General features: G+C 41.0%; 1 protein-coding gene across 4 annotated transcripts in view; it reads left to right on the top strand.

The window, feature by feature from the left end:
- Window positions 1-24388, top strand: part of ccdc178 (coiled-coil domain containing 178) — a 379630-nt gene that overhangs the window by 297140 nt on the left and 58102 nt on the right. For 3 of the 4 annotated variants that reach the window (XM_072570453.1, XM_072570452.1, XM_072570450.1), the window contains one exon: window positions 20908-21042. The exons of the other annotated variant lie outside the window; for it this stretch is intronic. In XM_072570453.1, coding sequence (XP_072426554.1) covers window positions 20908-21042 — 135 coding nt within the window. The remainder of the gene's footprint in view (window positions 1-20907; window positions 21043-24388) is intronic. 4 annotated transcript variants of the gene reach the window in all.

The following is a 24388-nucleotide window of genomic DNA, read 5'->3' as shown; positions in this document are numbered from 1 at the left end:
TGATCCAGGGTTAGAAAAAAATTCACATGAATAAATGTCTGCCAGCTAGGCAAAACTGCAGTATTTGTATGTGTAAGTTAACTAAAAAGACTTTCCCCAACACATAAAACCTGAGGACTTCTTTTTATGAAAATGGTAATATACTTGCTGTGCTAGGATGGAGACCTCATTAAAATACTATGTTAATTAGACACACTTTGTCAATGTAAGTTAGGTCGACTAAATAAATGCTGTTTCCTTCATCTCAAAAATCATGTTTTTTGTGCAATTTGAGGGCTATTTATATTGTATTGTTGGGGTAAGACATTAATAATATCAATTACAACCAATGTACATATATAGATTAAAGCTGTTAGACCAGTTTCTCTAATAATATTTACAATAACTCAAATAGCACAATTGTTAGTTGTGTATAGCATACGCTTTTAGCACATCATCCATGAGAACACTCATGATCATGTTTAGGCAGTAAGTAAGTGTCCCACTAAACATCTTCATAATTTGCTAGTTTAAATATTCTGTAGTAGCAGAAAACTTTAAATTTAGTTTACAAAAATCTAGTTGAATACAACATCTTAGTCACATTTCAAGACACATGACAATGTACAGATTATAATATAAAATATACGTCAACGAAACAATTAAAGAAATGGATAGAAATGTTCATCAAAAAGCATGTTGCTGAGATATTTTGGTCATAAATAAAAACATTTAAGTACGATGTCTGTGTCTTTCGGATACAACATTATCTTTACTGCAATAACTAAAGCAAAGTTGTCTCAGCTTCAACAAATCTGCATGTTTTGCTTTGGTAATATAGTTAATGAGTCTAAAAATATTCAGTATAATAATTCTGTCAAAGCCCCCACAGTCTTTTCAATGAGCAGACTCCTGCAGGATTCCAATGGGGAGCCAAGTAATGAGCTTTCAGTACTCGCTCCCACATCGTCCAAGCGAAATATACTTGGGCCTCCATGGTTCCACATCATTAGTAACATGAAACAAAGACACATGCTTGACTTTAACAAGCAACTGAAGCTACTGACTTATTAGCCTGTTACTGCACATAAACTTAATTTCTATGTGACAAGAAAAACGGATTCCAGCAAAAGAAAGCAATGAAAATCTGTATCAATTACTGAAGTAAGTGATTAGGATTCAAGCAGAAAACAGGGCCCTATGGAAATATTTTAACACTGTCTTAAAAGTGTCAGCTACTACCTGAGAGTGTACTATCATAATGAGGGAATAGGACAATACAGGCGAGAGTTCTATTAATACAAACTATTATGAAATTACATACAATCCAAGCATCCATCTCTTTTATGCAAGTTCATTCATGTAATTACATTCAGACCACATTAACTACAAAATATAAACACCTGTGATGGCTGATGAGGATTAGGCTCTCACTTCCTGCTGAGGACCAACATACAGCATGACCACTGATGCCTTCCAGTGGCAACCATTAGTCAGTTACAATATTATACTGAAGCCGAATGATTTTAAAAGCCTGTGTATATCAATATCTGAGTGCATTTAAATTAAATCCTCCTTAAAAGAAGCTTTTTTTTATGTTTGTGGGTTAACAGTTTGTTGTAAAACCAAGTGAAAAGCAGCATAATCTGTCTTCAGCAGAAAGAGAAAGAAAGAGAGTACTCCTTTTCAGCTGACATGATTTAAAAGGGAGATCTTCTTTTCCTCCTTCTTCTTGACTCCTCTGCCTGAGGGCAGGTCCTTCGTGATTATTTCCTGAACCACAAAAGAGTGCTATGATTTTTATTCTGGTAAGATGAGCAAGCAGACCTTAAGTCTCTCTTAACTAGATGGGGATCAAATCCTGTGTTTTTGATGACAAACTGATCCACATGCAATCTGTCTAGCCAACAAGCAAACCCCGACCCTAACCCCCAACATAAGGATAGATAGACTTAGAATCATAGAAAAGTCATAAAAAGATGCCATTCCGGCAGTCATGTCTCAACTTGCTGAATAAATTAGCTGCCTGATTTCCTCCTGCTTTTCAGTATCTGGTCCATAACCTTTTGCAGGTCATAGCACTTCAGGTGCCAATCCAGAGTTTGACAGTTTCCACCTCAACCATTGAATTGAGCAGTGAATCCAGATACCCACCACCCTTTGGGTAAAAAAAAATTATCACATGTCCTCTGGAACCCTCTTTTTCTCCTTCCTCTAATCCTTCTACCAAATAGCTTAAATCTGTGCCAACTGGTAATTGAGCTGTCTGCAAGGGAAAACTTTTTTCCTGTCCACTCAATCCAAGGTTCTCATTATTTTGTACACCTCAATTAAGTCACCCTTCAGCCTCCTATTCTTAGGAAAATAACTCTAGTCGATCCAATATTTCCACATAACTGTAGTTTTCATATCCTGCTAACAGTTTTGTAAAACTCTGTACTCTGACTAGAAAAATTATGTCTTTAATGTGGCAATTAGAACCATACACAAAATTCAAGCTGTGAATTCTATAGTTTAATATAGTACACCAGTGTCTTATATAGTGTCAGCAATGCATACCTGCTTTATATTCAGTAGAAACACAATCCACTATTCTTTGTTCATTTGTGAGATGTGGACATCACTGGATCTCTAGTTGCCCTTGGGAAGGTAATGGTGAGCTGCCTTTTTGAACCGCTTCAGTCCATCCGCTGTGGGTGGACTCAGAGCGCCATTACTGGGGGAATTCCAGGGTTTGGATCCAAGAACAGTGAAAAACGGCAATATATTTCCAAGGAAGGATGGTGAGTGGCTTGGAGGGAACTTACAGGTGGGTGATGTTCCCATATAACTGCTGCCTTTGTCCTTCTAGATGGAAGTGGTCATGGGTTTGGGAGGTGCTGTCTGAGGGTTTTGAGTAAATTTCTGCAATGTATCTTGTTGATAGTACACACTGCTGCTATTGAATGTTGTTCATGGAGGGAATAGATGCTTTTGGATGTCGTGCCAAGTAAGTGGGCTGCTTTGTCCTGGATGGTGTCAAGCTTCTGCAGTGTTGTTGGTGCTGCACCCATGCAGGCAAGTGGGGAGTATTCCATCCCTGACTTCTACATTGTAGATGATGGACAGGTGGGTTAGGAGGTCGGTTGCTAGCCACTGTATTCTTAGCCTCTGACCTGCTTTTGTAGCTACTGTGTTTATGTAGTGAGTCCAGTTGAGTTTCTGGTAAATCATAATCACAGGATATTGATAGTGGGGGATTCAGTGATTGTAACACCATTGAATGTTCAAGAGGCAGTGATTAGGTTGTCTACTATTGGTGATGATCATAGCCTGGCATTTGTGTAGCATGAATGTTATTTGCCACTTATCAGCCAAAGCCTGGATATTGTCCAGATCTTGTTGCATTTGAACGTGGATATGCTTCCTTTACTATCCTAGCTATTTGTCCTGCCACCTTCATGAAGCTGTGGACCTGCACTCCAAAGTCTCTCTCTTACTCTGCTACTCTCAATAACCTCCATTTATGTATATTCCCTTGCTTTGTTTGTCCTAACTGCATAACTAGACACTTCCCGAGGTTGAATTCCATTTGTTACTTTTCTCACCTAAGCAACCAAACTGTTGATACTCCCTCCAGTTGATATCAACTACCCAGCCAATGTTTGTGCCATCTGCAAATTTTCCAATCACAGCTCCCACATCTATGCCTAAATCATTATACCAAATACAAAGCACCCAACATTGAGCCATCTGGAACACCACTGGAAGCAACTTTCCATTTGCAAAACATATGTTGACCATTATGCTTTGCTTTATCTCTGAATCAATTTTGAATCCAGTTGTCACATTTCCCCCGTATCACATGGGCTTTATTTTTTTTTTCTTAACAGTCTGCCATTTGGAACCTTATGAAATGTCTTATAAAAATCCATGTAAACAACATTCAGTGCATGCCTTCATCACTCAGTAACTCAGTTAAGTTAATAAGACATGACCTTGCCAATAATGTACAAAAACATCAATGTGATAAAAACTATCCAGAGAAAAACAGATCCTTAAGTCCAAAATAGATCATTTGAATGTTCAGTGTGTAGAAATTATTGATCGGCATAGATGGTAGCTGGAAACTGAAAGAATGTCTGCTTGAATTCTTTCACTGGAGCATCATTGCTACGATTTATTTTTGAAAGGACAGTTTTATGAGTGATTTGCAGCCTCTTGTTATGCGTGCTGTGTATTCACATTATTTTTCATTCTGATCATCATTACTTTGAGCTCATCTGATGTTTCTGTAGCTGCACCTGCCAAGCCTGATTTGATTCACATCTGCATTGCTCCAGATCTTCCTGTAAACTGGCAGTCTTTTCATTGGATTAATGATACAGAGTCTGTGGTTCATGTTGCTTCTTTTATTTTCACTTTCAGCTCTTCATTCTGCTTTGCGAGCTGAGTGGAAAGATCCTTATCCTCTCAGAAATAGTATTCTTAAGTTAGATGATCTAATTGAACATTTCCTCTTGGACTTTCAATTTCTTTCCACAGCAGAGAGCTGAGATTTTAGCTTCACTAATTCAGAAGTAAGTGAAGTGCTCAATTTGCTTTCATTTTCTGTTCTGTGATTGTTTTTTTGAGTAGTCTGCTGCACATCCTATTGTTCTCTGGTGTTGCACTGATTCAATGGATTGAGACTAGTGCAATATACTTCATGCTGGTATAATTGCTCATCCAGTAATGTCTACAATATAGAACATCTGTGAAGTTCAAACAGATTGATTGTGCTCACACTCCAGCGCTATTGATACTGCACTTGGAATTGGTTAACTGTTATATGCTGAAATTGGCACCTGGGTGTTGTCATGTGATGAACTTTGGTCTTAGAATCCAGAAGGTTAGTTTACTGGCACTTACCCCTGTGTCACTTTAGTCAACAACAAATAGTCAACAGTTTTCTGAGAACACATAATTTGAATTTTTTGAAACAATTTGGATGGTGTAATGCTGTTGATGTTTTCCATGTGATTGACTGAAGTAATTGCAACAGTCTTCAGCCAGAAAACCAAGTGGAAGATCCAGCTCAGCCTCCTCCAAACGTCTCCAACACAGGTCCCAGTCTTCAGCTATTTTGATTCACTCCAGGTGATCTCAAACAATGGCTGAAGGCATTGGATATTGTAAAGATTATGGGCCCTGACAACATTCCAGCAATAGTACTGAAGATGTTAGGTCAGTAACGAATTACACTCCTAGCTAAGCTTCTCCAGTGCAGTACAACACCAGCATCTACCTGACTACATGAAAACTTGTCAAGGTATGTTCTGTATACAAAAAGCAGGAGAAAGTCAACCCAACTAATTACCACCCATCAATCACACTCAATCATCATTAGCTCCTGACCTTATTACAGCCTTGATTCAAACATGGACAAAAGGATTGAAGTCCAGAGGTGCAGTGACTGCGACTGTTATTGATATCATGGCTTCATTTGACCAACAGTGGCATCAAGGAGCCTCAGCAAAACTAGAGTCAATGGGAATCAGGGGAAACTCTGCACTGATTACAGTCATACTTGGACCAAGGAAGATGTGCATTTTGGAGGTCTGTCATCTCAGTTCCAGGACACCTTTACAGGAGTTCCTCAGAAGAGTGTCCTAAGCCCAAACATCTTTAACTGTTTTATCAATGACATTCCCTCCATCATAAGTTCAGAAATAGGGATATTCACTGATGATTGCACAGTATTCAACACCATATACACTTCCTCAGATACTGAAGCAGACCATGTACAAATGCAGCAAGTTCTGGACAAGATCCAGGCTTGGGCACATAGGTGGCCAGTAATATTCAACAAGAAAGAATCTAACCATCACCCCTGAGCATTCAATTACATTTCTTTCACCTGCTATTAACATCCGGGCGATACTAACGATCAGATCTGATCTGGACTAGCCATATTAATTCTGTAGCTCAAAGAGCAGATAAGGGGCCTGGAGTCCTGCAGCAAATAACTCACCTACTAATTCTCCAAAGCCTGTCAATCATTCAAAAGGCACAAAATAGGAGCGTGTTGGAATACCATCCAAGACAAAGCAGCCTGCACCTTATCTACAACATCCATTACCTCTGCCACATATGCTCAGAGCACCATTTACAAGATACACTGCAAGAAATTGCCAAGGTCTCTTAGACAGCCCCTTACAAACCCATGACTGCTTCCATCAAGAAGGATAAAGTCAACAATTACATGGGAACACCAGTATCATAAGGTTCCCCTCCAAAGTACCCAGCACCTTGACTTGGAAACATATTGCTGTTCTGTCAGTATCGCTAGGTTAACATCCTGGAAATTCCTCCTTCGTGGCATGGTGGGCCTGCCTGAAGTATATGGACTGAACTGATTCAAGAAGGCAGTACACCACCACCTTCTCAAAGGTAACTAGAAATGAGAAATAAATGTCACTCCATCCCACAATAGTCATATCCCTTAAAAGAATTTTTAAACAGTGTGAAATAGTGTTTACTCCCCACTCCTTATTTTGTCATATAGAGTTTGTTGTGGTTCATCAATCACTTATTGTATGTGCCTTTGGTGGGATAGCAGGTGACTTTATTGTAGCTCGAAGGTACTCATTGTATTCTGTGTGTTTGGTTCAGTGCAGGACTCTCTGTATTTAAATTAGCCTTTGTTCTAAGACACAGATTTTGTCAATGGTCTTTTCTTTCACATGTCTTGCTATATTTGAATATTGCATTGATTATGTTAATCATTGAGTTTTTATTTAAGACCTGTAAGCTTCTTAATACTTGCTTTGTGATTATGCCCAGCCTTCATTAACTGCTTGTGTTATATGAAGTCAGTTTGTTTAGCAAAAGATATTGATACATTTTCTGATATTAAAGGCACGAAGGAGTATGAAGAGAAAGTGGAAATATGGCATTGACAGGATTAGCCTTGATTATATTGAATGGTGGAGGAAGCTCAAAGGGTAGCTCCTCATTACTATGTTTCTAATTTTTTTCTGGAAAGCTTTTATGGAGCTGGATAGAATCATCAACTCAATAATTCTGTTTGCCAGCTCACCAACTGAAAAATTACTTAGAGTGATAGTCATAGAGCTGTATAGCTTGGAAACAGACCCTTCATTCCAACTCATTCATGCCAACCAGATATCCTAACAAACCTGTCCCATTTGGCCCATACCCTTTTAAACCATTCCTATTCATATACCCATCCACATGCCTTTTAAATGTTGCAATTGGACCAGCCTCCACCACTTCCTCTGGTAGCTCATTCCACACACACACACACACACACACACACACACACACACACACACACACCACCCTCTGTATGAAAATGGTGTCCCTTAGGTCCCTTTTCATTTTTTCCCCTCTCATCTTAAAACTGTGCCTTTTAGTGCTGGGCTTCCCCACCACAGGGAAAAGATCTTCACTATTCACCCTATCCATGCCCCTCATGATTTTATAAACCTTTATAAGATCACCCTCAGCCTCTAATGCTGCAGGGAAAATAGCACCAGCCTATTCAGCCTCTCCCTGTAGCTCAAACCCTCCAATCCTGGCAACATACTTGTAAATCTTTTCTGAACCCTTTCAAGTTTCACAACATCCTTCCTATAGCAGGGAGACCAGAATTGCACACAATATTCCAAAAGTGGCCTAACCAATATCCTGTACAAGTCGCAACATGACCTCCCAACTCCTATACTCAATGCATTGGCCAATAAAGGCCAGCATACCAAACATCATCTTCACTATCCTATCTACCTGCAACTCCACTTTCAAGGAACTATGAACCTGCACTCTAAGGTCTCTTTTACTGGGCCTTTTTCTCGGTGTATACCCATAAAGTGGTCTGTGAACACAGAGGTTTAATCTGAGTCTGAACTGGTTTTCTAATGTCGTTCAAACTTTTTGAGGTCCTTTTAGCTCTTCAGCTATTTATCCTGACATGTCATTTCCCCTTACTAAGCAAAACTTAATGGTTTTTCAATGAGATCACCTCTCATTCATCTAAACTCCAGAGAGTATAAGCCCAATTTATTCAGCCTTTCATTCTAGGATAACCAGGGACCATTCTAGTGAATCTTCACTATAGTAGCTACAAGGCATATTTTTTCTTCTTTAGATATACTGAAGTGGAGACCAGAACTCCATACAATACTCCAGGTGTGGTATCACCAAAGTTTGGTACAAATGTAGCAAGACTTAATTATTCCCCTTAAAAATGTGTTGCTGGAAAAGTGCAGCAGGTCAGGCAGCATCAAAGGAACAGGAGAATCGATGTTTCGGGCATAAACCCTTCTTGAATGAGGAGGCTGTGCCAAGCAGGCTAAGATAAAAGGTAGGGAGGAGGGACTTAGGGGAGGGGCATTGGGAATACGATAGGTGGAAGGAAGTTAAGGTGAGGGCGAAAGGCCAGAGAGGGGGTGGGGGCGGAGAGGTAGGGAAGAAGATTGCAGGTCAAGGAGGCGGTGCTGAGTCTGAGGGTTGGGACTGAGAAAAGATGGGGGGAGGGGAAATGAGAAAGCTGAAGAAATCTGCATTCATCTTTTGTGTTTGAAGGGTTCCTAGGCGGAAGATGAGGCGCTCTTCCTCCAGCAGATGCAGTAAATGATGTGGGTGGAGGTGCAAGTGAATTTCTGATGGATATGGAAGGATCCCTTGGGGCCTTGGAGTGAACTGAGGGGGGAGGTGTGGGCGCAAGTTTTGAGTGACGTCTCACCCACTCCAACCTCTCACACTCGCAACGTGCAGCCCTCCACTCCCTCCGCTCCAACCCCAACCTCACCATCAAACCGGCAGACAAGGGAAGCACGGTGGTAGTTTGGCGCATCGATCTTTATATTGCTGAGGCTAAACGCCAGCTCGCAGACACCTCCTCCTACTGCCCCCTTGACCATGACCCCACCTCCCACCACCAAACCATCACCTCTCAGACCATCCATAACCTCATCACCTCAGGGGATCTCCCATCCACCGCCTCCAACCTCATAGTCCCATAACCCCGCACCGCCCGTTTCTTCCAAAATCCACAAACCTGACTGCCCCGGCCGACCCATTGTCTCAGCCTGCTCCTGCCCCACCGAACTCACTTCTGCATACCTCGACACGGTGCTGTCCCCCTTAGTCCAAGAACTCCCCACCTACATTCGGGACACCACCCACACCCTCCACCTCCTCCATGATTTTCACTTCCCTGGCCCCCAACGCCTTATCTTCACCATGGACATCCAGTCCCTATACACCTCCATCCCCCATCACAAAGGCCTCAAAACCCTCTGCTTCTTCCTTTCCCGCCGAACCAACCAGTACCCTTCCACTGACACGCTCCTTCGACTGACTGAACTGGTCCTCACTCTGAACAACTTCTCTTTCCAATCCTCCCACTTCCTCCAAACCAAAGGAGTAGCCATGGGCACCCGCATGGGCCCCAGCTATGCCTGCCTCTTCGTTGGATATGTGGAACAGTCCATCTTCCGCAGCTAAACTGGCACCACCTTTTCCTCTGCTACATCGATGACTGTATCGGCACTATCTCGTGCTTCCATGAGGAGATTGAACAGTTCTTCCACTTTACTAACACCTTCCACCCTGACCTCAAATTTACCTGGACCATCTCAGACTCCTCCCTCCCTTTCCTAGACACCTCCATTTCTATCTCGGACGACTGACTCAACACGGACGTTTACTATAAACCGACTGACTCCCACAGCTACCTAGATTACACCTCCTCCCACCCTGCCCCCTGTAAAAACGCCATCCCATATTCCCAATTCCTTCGCCTTCGCCGCATCTGCTCCCAGGAGGATCAATTCCACTACCGAACAACTCAGATGGCCTCCTTCTTCAAAGACCACAATTTCCCATCAGACGTGGTCGACGATGCTCTCCACCGCATCTCCTCCACTTCCCACTCCTCTGCCCTTGAACCCCGCCCCTCCAATCACCACCAGGACAGAACCCCACTGGTCCTCACCTACCACCCCACCAACCTCCAGATACATCATATCATCCTTCGTCATTTCCGCCACCTCCAAACAGACCCCACAACCAAGGATATATTTCCCTCCTCACCCCTATCAGCGTTCCGGAAAAACCACACCCTCCGTGACTCCCTCGTCAGATCCACACCCCCCCACCAACCCAACCTCCACTCCCGGCACCTTCCCCTGCAACCGCAAGAAATGCAAAACTTGCGCCCACACCTCCCCCCTCACTTCCCTCCAAGGCCCCAAGAGATCCTTCCATATCCAACAGAAATTCACCTGTACCTCCACACACCTCATTTACTGCATCCTCTGCACCCGATTTGGCCTCCTATACATTGGGGAGACAGGCGGCCTACTTGCGGAACGTTTCAGAGAACACCTCTGGGACACCCGCACCAACCAACCCAACCGCCCGTGGCTGAACATTTTAACTCCCCCTCCCACTCTGCCAAGGACATGCAGGTCCTTGGCCTCCTCCATCGCCAGACCATGTCAACACGACGCCTGGAGGAAGAGCGCCTCATCTTCCGCCTAGGAACCCTCCAACCACAAGGGATGAATGCAGATTTCTCCAGCTTTCTCATTTCCCCTCCCCCCACCTTTTCTCAGTCCCAACCCTCAGACTCAGCACCGCCTTCTTGACCTGCAATCTTCTTCCCGACCTCTCTGCCCCCACCCCCTCTCTGTCCTATCACCCTCACCTTAACCTCCTTCCACCTATCATATTCCCAATGCCCCTCCCCCAAGTCCCTCCTCCCTACCTTTTATCTTAGCCTGCTTGGCACACCCTGATCATTCCTGAAGAAGGGCTAATGCCCGAAACGTCGATTCTCCTGCTCCTTTGATGCTGCCTGACCTGCTGCGCTTTTCCAGCAACACATTTTTAAGCCCTGATCTCCAGCATCTGCTGTCCTCACTTTCTCTTAATTATTCCCCTAGCAATAAAGGCAAACATGCCATTTGTCTTCCACATAATTGCTTATTGTGTCTCCATGGTAATTCTGTGTTTCTTGTATGAGTACACCGAAATCTCTCAGATCATTTTTGCTGACATTTCAAAAGTGAATAACCTCACACATTTCCACACTACACTGCATCTGCTACCTTTTACACACTCTGATTGTAAAAGATCACTTTGTATATCTCTTCACAACATATTGTGTCCCCACAGTTTACATTCCCAACTGACGTTTTATTAACAAAGGCTTAGATGCAGTATTCTCAGTCTACTTGTCTAACTCTATGTAAATAGATAAGAGCCAGTTGAAAATGAGGCCCACTTAAGCTGCTCAGCAGCTAAAAATGCTACATCCCTCCTTGATCTCTGCTTCTTATTCTGGTAAACAAAGCTCCATCCATATTAATAAACCATTTTGTAAAGTCTAGTATTTATAATACATTCCAGCAGTACAGTTCCCCTTTTTCTCAATATTGGTGCCAATGCCCATGAATGAAAACTCACTCTGTCTAAATCACTTTAAGCCAAGCATTTAGTTATCTAATCTGCTTGACAATTGGTTTGCCACTGATTCTATGTTGAATTTGGACTCTAGCTTCTTAGACTCTCTCAGCAAAATATTATTCTTAATTCGACATCTCATTTGTTCCTATTTGGACTCCAACAATTGAATCTGACTGAGTCCAAGTTCATCTGCAGCTAGAGGAAATATGGTTAACCCTAGCACAAAGGCAAGCACCGCAACATTTAGACAGTCCACTGCAATGAAGTGAATTGAAGTATCTATCCCTCTAACTATGCACTTCCCAATCATCACCATATTAATTACCTTCCCACAATTTAAATGACCTTATTTATGTGGCATTATGCTCAATTTGCTGTTGTTGTTCTCATGCATACAGACAGTAATTATCTCAAACATGTTGGTCAAAATCATGGGCATAGTTTCTATTATCATTACACGTTGGATCCTTAAACTACTTGACTCATCGACCAACTCTGAAGTTCAGTGTAATCTAAGAGTTCCTCCAGGAAGTGAGTGTCCCAAGCAACTCTCTTCCCCTCAGATGCCCTGCCATGTCTGCATCTCAGTTTCCAGTTCGGCAACTCCTTATCAAAGTTACTCGTAATTCATAAAATGTTCACACATTTCTAATTGCAGGGTGGGGGGTAGGGGGTGTGGTGGGGGAGGGGTTGGGAGGAAGGAGAAATTTGGTGAGAGTGGAATGTAAGCTTACAAAACAAGAGAATATGGCAGGGTTATAGGGCAGCTATTTGAATAAAGTTATCCAAAGTGGGACAGGAAGGGACAGAGTTTAGAAACAGAGAAACAGCAGTAACTGGGGTCAAAAGAAGAAATAATGGTAAAAAGGCATAAGTAATGGATCTTTAATTAAATGTATTTCAAACAGAGTTGATGGATTATCTGTGCAAATATGGATTAATGGATATGATCTAATAACCATTACAGGGGCATGGTTACTGGGAGATCTAAACTGGAAACTAAATTTTCAGGGATATGCGATGTTTTGAAAGAACATGCAGAACGAAAAGGTTGGTGTAATAGCATTGTTGATACAGATTGGAATTGGTACAGTCGCAAAACATAATCTCAATAGAAAGGTGTAGAGTCCATATGATTTGAGCTAAGAAATAAAAAGGGAAATAAGCCACTAATAGTCATCCATATGCCCAAAAGTAGCTATATGATAGGACAGAGAATAAAGAGGAAATAGTGAGAGTATGTAACAAAGGCATTAATCATGAGTGACTTTAATCTCCATGATAGTTAGATTGGGAGAGGAAGACCTCATTGAGTATATTCAGGACAGTTTCCAAGAACAATATGTTGTGGATCTAGAGTCTGGAGATGTACAATGAGGCAGGTTTAATAACTTATCTGAGTAACAGATCCCCTGGAAACAGTGACCATGATATGGTAGAACTTTGTGTTCAGTTTGAGGGGGGAGGAATAAGGGTTGAAAAAAAATGTGCTAAGCTTAAATTCTGCAGAGCTTGCTAGAGTGGACCAGGGAAGGAAATTAGCAGCAAAGATGATTGAGGAACAACATCAACATTTAAGAAATTAGTTCATGGCTCACAGTGAGGAAAAAGGATTCTCGGAAGGGGAGAAGCCAACCATAATTAACCAGGGAAGTTAAGGATGGCATCAACTTGAAAGAAATACAAACATGCAACATGGCAAAGATGGATGTTTGGGAAAGTTTCAAAAGCTAACAAAAGACAATCAAAAAGCAATAAAGAGAAGAAAATAAATTTTGGGGGTAAAGTTGTAAGTAGTATCAAAGTGGACAAGCAGGGGCTATTTTAAATATATAAGAAGAAAGAGAAGCCAAAGTGAACCTTAGAGAATGAGGCTGGGGAAAAAATAATAGCAAACCATAAGATGTCAGAGAGTTGAATAAATACTTTGTATCTATCTTCACAGTAGAAGACATTAATATCATCCCAAAATTATGAAAAAATCAAGAAGATACACAGAGTCTACAGAAGGGTAAAAACAGGTTAAGTGAGTAGACAAAAACTTGGAAGATGCAACATAATGTAGGGAAATGTAAGGTTATGTGTTTGGCAACAAGAATGGAAAGAGACTGCAGAAAGCTACTGACAAATAGGATTTAGGAGTCCTAATCCATCAATCACAAAAAGCTGGTATCCAAGTTCAGCAGATAATAGGAAAAGCAAATGGAATGTTGACCTTTATTTCAAATGGAATGGATTATAAAAGTGGGGAGGTTTTGCTAAAACTATACAAAGCACTAGTCTAGAATATTGTGAACAGCTTTAGGTCTCTTATCAAAGGAAAGATATACTGGCAATGGAGATTGTCCAGAGAATGTTCACAAGGCTGATACGAGGCATGGAGGGACAGTCTTATGAGGAGAGGTCGAGTAGTTTGGATCTGTATGCATTGGAATATAGAAAAATGAGAGGTGGCTTTGTTGAAACATACAAGATTCTTGAAGACTTCACAGGGTAGACAAGGAAAGTTTATTTTCCCGGTGGGAGAATTTCAGGCCAGAGGGCATAATCTCAGAATAAGAGGTCACGCATTTATGACAGAGATGAGGGGGAATTTATTTTTTCAGAGGGTTGGGAATCTGTGGAATTCTTTGCCACAGTGGGCTATTGAGGCTAAGTCATTAAATATATTCAAGACTGAGACAGACATATTTTATCAGTAAGGGAATCAAAGGTTATAGGGAAAAGGCAGGAAAGTGGAGTTGAGGATTATCACTTCACCAGTGATCTCATTTATATATGGAAAAGACTCAGTGGGCTGAATGGTGTACTTCTGTCCCTGCGTTTTATGGTTTTATATAATTTTCTGGGATCACAGTGAATTTTTCAAACTCCTACATATTACACCATTGGCACATTACCAACACTATTTGTTAGAACAGTTAATAGTCACTAATTTAGTAAAATGCATAGTTAATTTGTAGTACAGAATGTAAATATGCTAAAAAAAGACATATCAAAGATTTCCTTCTTGCACTCATCAGGACAATTCACAAGAACTACCAATGTAAAGTGAAATCAGCATTTATAGTTTGAGACGAGGGTGCTGGTTGGTTGGCTAGTGGACACCGTATTAAAAAGGTGTTGCTATGGAGAATACACTAGTTACCATGTTTGATTGTCATGCATCCTTCACAGTGATAGGTCAAGCCCATCACTTAGCTAATGTTACTCGCAACATGATAAGGTTCTTGAGTGGATACTTGCTCATTAAAGGGCCTTAATTGATCCCACTATGGACTTGATTAGGATGGGAGACAGAAAATAGGAGAGTTTCCACCCACATTCATTCCCCCAGTTAAATTCCCTCCCCATTTCCAAATATGCCTCAAGAGAGAGCAGAAGATTCCTCCTCAGGTCTTTCAGTTTACACTGGCAATGACCAGCCTGAATTTCTACTCTCCTTGCTTTCTTAAAGTTTATCTGAGAGATTTTCTTGGCTTCCTGATGTCAAGGGACCTTTCCTCTATGTACAATTTCTGCAATTAGATGTGCATTAGAAAGCATTGGAACTCTCTGTCAGCCATGTCTTGCCATTCCTGTGTTTTTTGGAAGGCAAACTGAATTCTGGAATGAGTCCCAGCAAAAAAATACAAAGTTCATGTTAACTTTAGATAGTGCAGACTAGCTTGAAATCATTCTATTCTGTCATTACCTTGCACATGTGCTCATGTGTGTATCCATTGAGCAGAGCACTACAATCATTTTAAGTAAGCAGATACCATGAAGTTTGTATGCTCCTTGCTGCGGGAGTGGCTAGTCATGCATTGCAATCTCTGTTTCTGTTTTCAGATTCTATCAAATTTTAAACAACATTCAAAAGAGAGAAAAGATAAGAAATGGCAGAGGAATGTAGAGAGTCAACTGTAAAGTTTATAGGCTAGATAGTTAAGGCATGACCTCCAAAGATGGGGCAAGAGAAGGAGGACATGGACAAGAGGAAGTTGATAGAAGGCAGGTCTCAAAGGATTACATGACTGGAAATTGTTTCATGGATAGAATAAAGTGAGGTTATCAAGAGTCTTAAAAATAAATCCAAACATTTTTAAATTGCAGTGTTGAAAGTCAGTTTAGTCAATGAGGATGTGGCTAATGGGTGAATGTGAGAGTTGATGCTAATTGAATCAGCAAGCAAAGTTTTAGATGAGATTAAATTGTCTGGAAACTAGTAAATCATGCCAGAAGAGGTTTGGAATAGTCAGGTCCATAAACAAAATAACACTGCTCAGGGTTTTTGTAACAGATGTGCTAAGGCTGAAGACAGATGATATCATGGAGATGGGAATAAACAATCTTTGTAATAGTAATGATATGTAGTTGGAAGCCTAGCTCAGGACCAAATAGTCTGGCTCACTCAAAGACAGAGGCCAAAAAGAGTCACAGATTAGGGAACAGACTTCATGATGAAACTGAAGACAATGGCTTCAGTTTTCCAAACTTTCCATTGGTACAGCACTGCCAGCTGATGAAAGTAATGCTGGCTACTGATGGCTAAGTGGGCTTCTCTGTACCTGGGGTACTCTCATGGTTTCATAGCAATTTCAGTGGGGTCAGAGACAGCACTGGGGGCGCAAAGCAGACAGTGAGAGGCTAGCTTTGGCAGCCGGTGACAAGCAGTGTCCCACAGGGTTCAGTGTTGGGGCCGCAGCTGTTCACATTATATATTAATGATCTGGATGAAGGGACTGGGGGCATTCTAGTGAAGTTTGCCAATGATACGAAGATAGGTGGACAGGCAGGTAGCACTGAGGAAGTGGGGAGGCTGCAGAAGGATCTAGACAGTTTGGGAGAGTGGTCCAGGAAATGGCTGATGAAGTTCAATGTGAGCAAATGCGAGGTCTTGCACTTTGGAAAAAAGAATACAAGCATGGACTACTTTCTAAATGGTGGGAATATTCATAAAGCCAAAGTACAAAGGGATCTGGGAGTGCTAGTCGAGGATTCTCTAAAGGTAAACATGCAGGTTGAATCCATGATTAAGAAAGCGAATGCAATGTTGTCATTTATCTCAAGAGGGTTGGAATATAAAAGCAGCGATGTGCTACTGAGACTTTATAAGGCTCTGGTTAAGCCCCATTTGGAGTACTGTGTCCAGTTTTGGGCCCCACACTTCAGGAGGACATACTGGCACTGGAGTGTGTCCAGCGGAGATTCACACGGATGATCCCTGGAATGGTATGTCTAACATACGAGGAACGGCTGAGGATCCTGGGATTGTACTCATTGGAGTTTAGAAGGTTAAGGGGAGATCTAATAGAAACTTACAAGATAATACATGGCTTGGAAAGGGTGGACACGAAGAAATTGTTTCCATTAGGCGGGGAGACTGGGACCCATGGGCACAGCCTTAAAATTAGAGGGGGTCAAATTCAGAACAGAAATGCAGAGACATTTCTTCAGCCAGAGAGTGGTGGGCCTGTGGAATTCATTGCCGCGGAGTGCAGTGGAGGCCAGGACGCTAAATGTCTTCAAGGCAAAGATTGATAAGTTCTTGATGTCACAAGGAATTAAGGGCTACGGGGAGAATGCGGGTAAGTAGAGTTGAAATGCACATCAGCCGTGATTAAATGGCGGAGTGGACTCGATGGGCCGAATGGCCTTACTTCCATTCCTATGTCTTATGGTCTTCAACTGCATGATTCTGGTTTGGCTCTCAAACTTTTTTTTGACTCCTAAAGGTTGCATTTTTTACTTAATATGTTTTCTTTCAGTAATATAAAGAGTCATTGTATCTTCAAGTGTTCGGTGTGCTTTTTCCTGTCCGACACATAGAACCCCAATTTTGTTCTAAATGGATGCCTAGTGATCTAAATTTGTCCCATTTAGTCCCACTTAGCCCCAATAAATATTGCTGCAGAAGTATCTCAGCATGATTTCCTAGGCCGAACCACCTTCAGCTGCTTCTTCAATGAACATCCTTGGATAATAAGACCAGAAAAATGGGTGTTTGCTTGTGATGATTCAGCTCCATTTTTAACTTTTCTGTTCATGAAGCAGTCAGTCCCACATTCAACAAGTCCTATACAGCTTTCAAGTATGAGCTGATAAGTATACAGCATTAGCTCCTCACAGTGTCTAGGCAATAATCGTCTTAAACAAGGACGAACCTTGGCTCTTGTTTAAACCAAATGAACTATTATTGACACCAGAAGCTCAACTCAATCAGCAATATTAAGGGCTGTAGCTGTTTGAGTAGGCTAGAGACCAGCTGATCTGTGCAAAGTAGCTCACTTCCTGGTTCCCAAAGCTAGCCTGCCCCAACATAGCACTGCAAGCATCACAATGGAATACTTGTCACTTGCATGGTTGAGTGCAGTTCTAACAACTTCAAAAAGCTTGATCCATCTTGGGCAATGCAGTTTGCTTGATTGACAGCTAATCTACTACCTTAAATATAAACTAATTGCACACTGTGGCTGTAATATATACTGTTTTAGGATAAACAGCATCAGTGCTCCAAAGTTTCATCAGTGGTATCTCCCAAATTCACAACTCCACTACTTGAAGGAAAAAGACATAAAATGTGTGGGACACCATGACCTTCAATTCACACACCATTCATTCTGGGTCAAATTCCCAAAGGCTCAATCGAACCACATACAGTTTAATTTCACCACTTGGATCATAGCAGTTTAAGAAAGCAACCATCACACTCAGATGGGATGCTGTTGAAAAGGGCAATAAATGAACAAACCAATGTATGAAATCGAACCAGGAGTAGGCCATTCACCTCCATCATTGGCATAAGATTATGGGTGAGCTGATGGTGATGTCAGCTGTACTGTTTTGACTCGCTTGGACTCCCTTCTCAGTCAACAATCTATCTAACTCAGCTTTAAAAGTATTCAGTGATGCTCCTCCACCACTCTCTGGGTAAGGGATTTCTACAGACTAATCATCCTCTAGGAGAAAAATACTCTCATCATCGCTGTCTTAAAATGGGAGACCCCTTATTTTAAACAGTGTCCCGTACTTCTAGGCTGGCTTTTCTAAAAATATTCCAAGAACAAATTTAAAAGTTATGTTATTTAGTAGTAAATGGCAGAAATCCTTTACTCAGAGAAATCAGAGTATTTAAATTTACATCTTCTTATTTACAGTTCATTGTATTGTAGTTGAAGGTCCATTTAAAAAAGCTACATTTTGAATGACATAAATATATGTATCAGAAAATTGGCTTCTCAAAGGAGCAAAGGTTGCTAGAACTCTAATTTGTTAACTGGTAAGAGTGTCCATAATTTCCTGGTTTCAAACTTGAGAGCCCAGGCCAAAGTCTCTAAAAAGTATAAAAAAGGATAGTCAGTTCTTCCTGATTTTAATATTGTGGTTGACAGATGGCTGTTATGCCTTCCCTATCAGAATGTTTTCCCATAAACTATATGTTTTACACCTAAAAGTATTCCACAAGAGGAATGGAAGGAGAACATTGTAGTGTAGAGATGACAAAAGCATGCATGAGAGTTTCAACAGCAAATGAAAGCGGAAGGAGGAAAGACAAATTATTTTGCTTGCCTTTAAGTGGGTCATTGTTTTCATAGTGAGGATAGGCATTGTGAGGATCAAACAAGATATTGAGGTTCCTGGATATTGGTTCAGCCTGAGACAGTGATGAAATCAGTAGGTCGATAGCAATGGGTTGAAGGCAATGGGTTCAATCTTCCCAATTTAATTAGAGGAAGTTTTATCTCCTCTCCAATACCATCACAGCTTCCCCCAACCAAGCACTGGAGTCCAAGCAATCTGACAACACACAGAAAGTTGAGAGGTTGCAAAGTTTGTTCATACTATTCTTTCTGATACAATCATGTCTACCTCAGCACAAAACAATGAGATCCTCTCAACCTTGACATGCTAAAGGTACCACAAAGACCAAATGGAACATTCATGTCCCCTTGCAGCAAAGTAACACACTGGTTAGTCAGCTGAAAATAGATCTAAAAAAAACAAATTTCACACGTATCTGATCAAAGACCTATCTTGGACTCATGAGGAATTTAAAATTGAATTCACACAGCATGAGCCAAGTACTTTATAATCATACTTTAAATATAACTTTAAAATTCTTTGCATTTTAATGTATATTTATGTTGCTCAAAAAATCAATTTGTGACTTCTAATTTTTTTGTAATTGCAATAGCATTCTAGAGAACTATAAAAAAAGCCTCAGCATTGTTGATAAGTCCACCATTTTTTTTGTAAATCATTTGATCTGTAATTTATAAACAATGATATAATAGCCATCTTTTATATTCAGTTGTTAGATCTGTAGTCTGCTTAGCCACGCAGCAAAAAGATACCATCACACTGGGAAATTAACTTGCTTGTTTCAAACATCATTCTAATATGGCAAAAGTTCTGGTGGAAATTGCGTATAGAACAAAGGAATTGCAATTTCTTTTACTTTTTTTATTCTCTGACAGTCAATGAATGTTTTCTGCTAAATTGCATCATAAGCCACCTCTATTTATTGTTTCTCTATCAATTCATATGATGTCACACTAATGTTTCTCAATTTTTACTGCTGAATATTTTGTATGTCTTGATAAAAATATGGTAATAGATGTACATCAATGTGTAAACATATTCTTACAAAATATTTAACCCTTTTATTTAATTTATCTAATACTAAAACTTGCACAGATTTGGACAATGGATTTGATTTTAGGGTTCACTTGTTTGAAGATTTTTTTTCTAATCCACGATATAAACCCATTTAGGTCTCTAGTAAGCAGTGTATATTTCCTATTTTACCTTATATTCTCAAAACTCCCAACAATTTTTGGATGTAAAACTTAATTATAAGGCATTACTCCCAGTGTGACTGAAAACAGTTGCTTTTTTTCCTATCATAGTAAAGTAAATGCATGTTACGTTTTTTCTGGAAATTTCTTTTCTTTTATTGTTCTCCTACAGCAGCTGATGGCTGCTTAATGCTCTTTAGTTTTGTCATGCTCTAAAGCACATGCTGCTAGGCCATGATAAGCTTTACAGGAATAAAAACAGCTAACATGTCCATCAAAGTATTTTAATTTTACATCCTAAAGACTAGGTGGGGCCAATTTATGCAGTTTGAACAACATCAAAAGCATGTTGCTTTCAAACAAAAGGGTAAAATAAATCTCTAGCTATCTTTATGGAACGGAGTGAAACAAAAATGCTTTACTCATCAGCTTTGCAGTCACTGGTTTGCCTCAGCTAGAACAAAATTGCTGAAGCATTTAGAGAAAATTAACCCCCCATCCTAGCAGCCAGATGTGACTGGATTCTGATGAATGCACATGAGTGGGCTGAAAAATCAAGAGACTGTGAAATTCCTGTCAGGCCTATACAGTATAGAATGGGCTATTGACTACTTTCTGTATTCTCTCCATCATTCTTTTTGAACACTGCCATTAATTTCCCCTCCTACTTTGACTTTTTTTTCAATCCCATCAGCTCTCTGTACTGCAAACCAGGATGCATAAGGCACTAGTGGAGTACAGCAAACAACAAGGCCTTTACAGCCAAGCAGGACTGGCCAAATCTCTGGCTCTTTCAAATGAAAATGCTCGGACAATAATAACAGTGCAGGTATGTTTTAAAGGAGTCTCAGAGCGATGATAAGTCTTAAAATTGAAAATAAAATCATTACAAGTGGATGCCCTGCATAAAAATTCAAACACAATGGTATAATGGAAATTTCATTCAGAGGATAAAAACTGCAAAAAGATGTTGTGGATGTAGTATATCTGTGTTAGTCCTTCACAGTACCTAAGCTGCAATTAGAAATTGTTCTTTTTTTAAATCACATATTGTCCATTTTAACTCTTTTTAACTTCAGAAGATTTCATTTTGTTACTATTTAAAACAAGTTTACACATTTTCTTACTTAAATGACACAGATTTTGGAAAGTTTATGACTTGTAAAATTAATTTATCCCTTATTTGCAAAATATTTACTTTAAAGCACAATATTATCTTCAGGTATAACTCAATAACATTTTCACCATGTAACACAAACATTATGGCTACAGTGAATTAACAGTTTTAAAATAATAAAAACGATTTCCTTTTACACATAGATTCCCTATAGCATGGAAGCAGACTATTTGGCCAATCAAATCCACACCAACCCATCTCAGCCAGACCCACCCCATCCCTCTAACCCCACATTGTTCATGCTAATCCATCTAGCCTACACATCCTTAGACACTGTGGACAATTTAGCATTGTCAATCAACCTAGCCAGCACGTTAGACTGAGGGAGGAAACTCACATAGATACAGGGAGAATGTGCAAACTCCACACAGGGTGGAACCAAACCCAGTCCCTAGCACTGTGAGACAGCAGTGTTAGCCACTGAGTCACTATGCTGTTCCTGATTTGCTTCCAGGTCCAAAACAGTATCTCTATATCCTCTCCAAACCTTACAATATTCTGAGATTTCTGCGCTCTTTCAATTTTGTCCTTTTACACATGTCTAATTTTCTTCACCTCACCATTGCCTTTAGCTGCTTCAGTACTGCTCTAAGATTCCTTCCATTAAAACCTACGTTTGACCAAGTCTATGTGTCAGTTAGCCTAAAATTTTAATTTTGCTTACTGTGACACCTAGTTTGATGGTCGCTTCTGTGAGTACTTTTCAGATTTTTCATTATGTTAAATGCACTGTATAACTAGATGCTGTGTTGTAATGGAGAAAAATACAATTATAATAATCATTGGTAAACTGTTTATGAAATCATTGGGTTGAATTTTCTGTGTTGGAGATGAGAGGGGCAAACAAGGAGGGATTCACATTAGAACATTACGCATTCCACCACCTTGGGCAGTTTCTTCGGATAGGTGGAGACCCAGACTGACAAACTATTCGAGACAGTCATCCAATTATGCTGATTTCACACTGAATTAGGTCTGAGTTTGCATGCACACTGGTATTTTCCTTGATGGAGCGGCAACCCAACACATGAAAGCTATCATCTAACATAGCCTTCCTGGATGCAGATCAATGAAATAGGAGCCTCCATATCCCAAAGAGGAACTACTATTACAACAGGCTCAAATGTTGTACTTCAAGAGTGTGGTGTTGGAAAAGCATAGCTGGTCAGGCAGCATCCAAGGAGCAGGAGAATCTACGTTACAGGTGGGCTTATACCTGAAACGTCGATTCTTCTGCTCCTCGGATGCTGCCTGACCAGCTGTGCTTTTCCAGCACCGCGCTCTTCAACTCTGATCTCCTGCAGCCCTCACTTTTTCCCTCTCAACTGATGTACTCAAGTACCTATCAACTTCACCCTTGACGACTTTTACTTTGAATAAATGCCTCTGAACCACATCATGTTGAGGCATGATGGCATTTATCCTAGGATTCTCTGGGAAGCAAGGGAGGAGATTGCAGAGTCATTGGCCTTGATTTTTATGTCCTCGTTGTCTACAGGAGTAGTGCCAGAAGACTGGAGGTTAGCAAATGTGGTTCCCTTGTTCAAGAAGGGGAGTAGGGATAACACTAGTAACTATAGGCCGGTGAGTCTCACTTCTGTTGTGGGCAAAGTCTTAGAGAGAATTGTAAGGGATAGGATTTATGAACATCTGGATAGGAATAATGTGATCAAGGATAGTCAGCATGGTTTTGTGAAGGGCAGGTCATGCCTCACAAACCTTATTGAATTCTTTGAGAAGGTGACTAAGGAGGTGGACGAGGGGAAAGCAGTAGATGTGGTGTATATGGATTTCAGTAAGGCGTTTGATAAGGTTCCCCATGGTAGGCTACTGCAAAAAATACGGAGGTGTGGCATTGAGGGTGAGTTGGAGGTTTGGATTTGGAATTGGCTGGCTGGAAGGAGACAGAGGGTAGTAGTTGATGGTAAAGGTTCATCTTGGAGTGCCGTTACTCGCGGTGTTCCGCAAGGATCTGTTTTGGGACCATTGCTGTTTGTCATTTTTATAAATAACCTGGAGGAGGGGTTAGAAGGTTGGGTGAGCAAGTTTGCGGGTGATACGAAAGTCAGAGGAGTTGTTGACAGTGAGGAAGGATGTGCAGGTTATAGCGGGATAAAGATAAGCTGCAGAGCTGGGCAGAAAGGTGGCAAATGGAGTTCAATGTAGCTAAGTGTGAGGTGATTCACTTTGGTAAGAGTAACAAAAAGATGGGGTATGGGCTAATGGTCAGATACTTAGTAGTGTGGATGAGCAGAGGGATCTTGGTGTCCATGTACACAGTTTCAAAGTTGCCACCCAGGTAAATAGTGCGGTGAAGAAGGCATATGACGTACTGGCTTTTATTGGTAGAGGAATTGAGTTTCGGAGTCCTGAGGTCATGTTGCAGTTGTATAAGACTCTGGTGCGGCCGCATCTGGAGTATTGTGTGCAGTTTTGGTCACCATACTATAGGAAGGATGTGGAGCCACTGGAACGGGTGCAGAGGAGGTTTACCAGGATGTTGCCTGGTATGATAGGAAGATCGTATGAGGAAAGGCTGAGGCACTTGGGGTTGTTTTCATTGGAGAAAAGAAGGTTTAGGGGTGACTTGATAGAGGTGTACAAGATGATTAGGGGTTTAGATAAGGTTGACTGTGAGAACCTTTTTCCACGTATGGAGTCAGCTATTACAAGGGGGCATAGCTTTAAATTAAGGGGTGGTAGGTATAGGACAGATGTTAGGGGTAGGTTCTTTACTCAGCGAGTCGTGAGTTCATGGAATGCCCTGCCAGTAGAAGTGGTGGACTCTCCCTCTTTATGGGCATTTAAGCAGGCATTAGATAGGATAGTGGGCTAGTGTAAGTTAGGTGGGCTTGGATCGGCGCAACATCGAGGGCCAAAGGGCCTGTACTGCGCTGTATTCTTCTATGTTCTATGTTCTATGAATCAGCAGTGCCAACTTATCCTGGTGAAGCTCATGAGTCTCCAGAGTGATCAGTCCCTTAAACATTGAAACCAT

The sequence above is a fragment of the Chiloscyllium punctatum genome, chromosome 5, assembly GCF_047496795.1.
Source record: "Chiloscyllium punctatum isolate Juve2018m chromosome 5, sChiPun1.3, whole genome shotgun sequence".
Lineage (NCBI taxonomy): Eukaryota > Metazoa > Chordata > Chondrichthyes > Orectolobiformes > Hemiscylliidae > Chiloscyllium > Chiloscyllium punctatum.
This window is presented reverse-complemented; position numbering and strand designations above follow the sequence as displayed.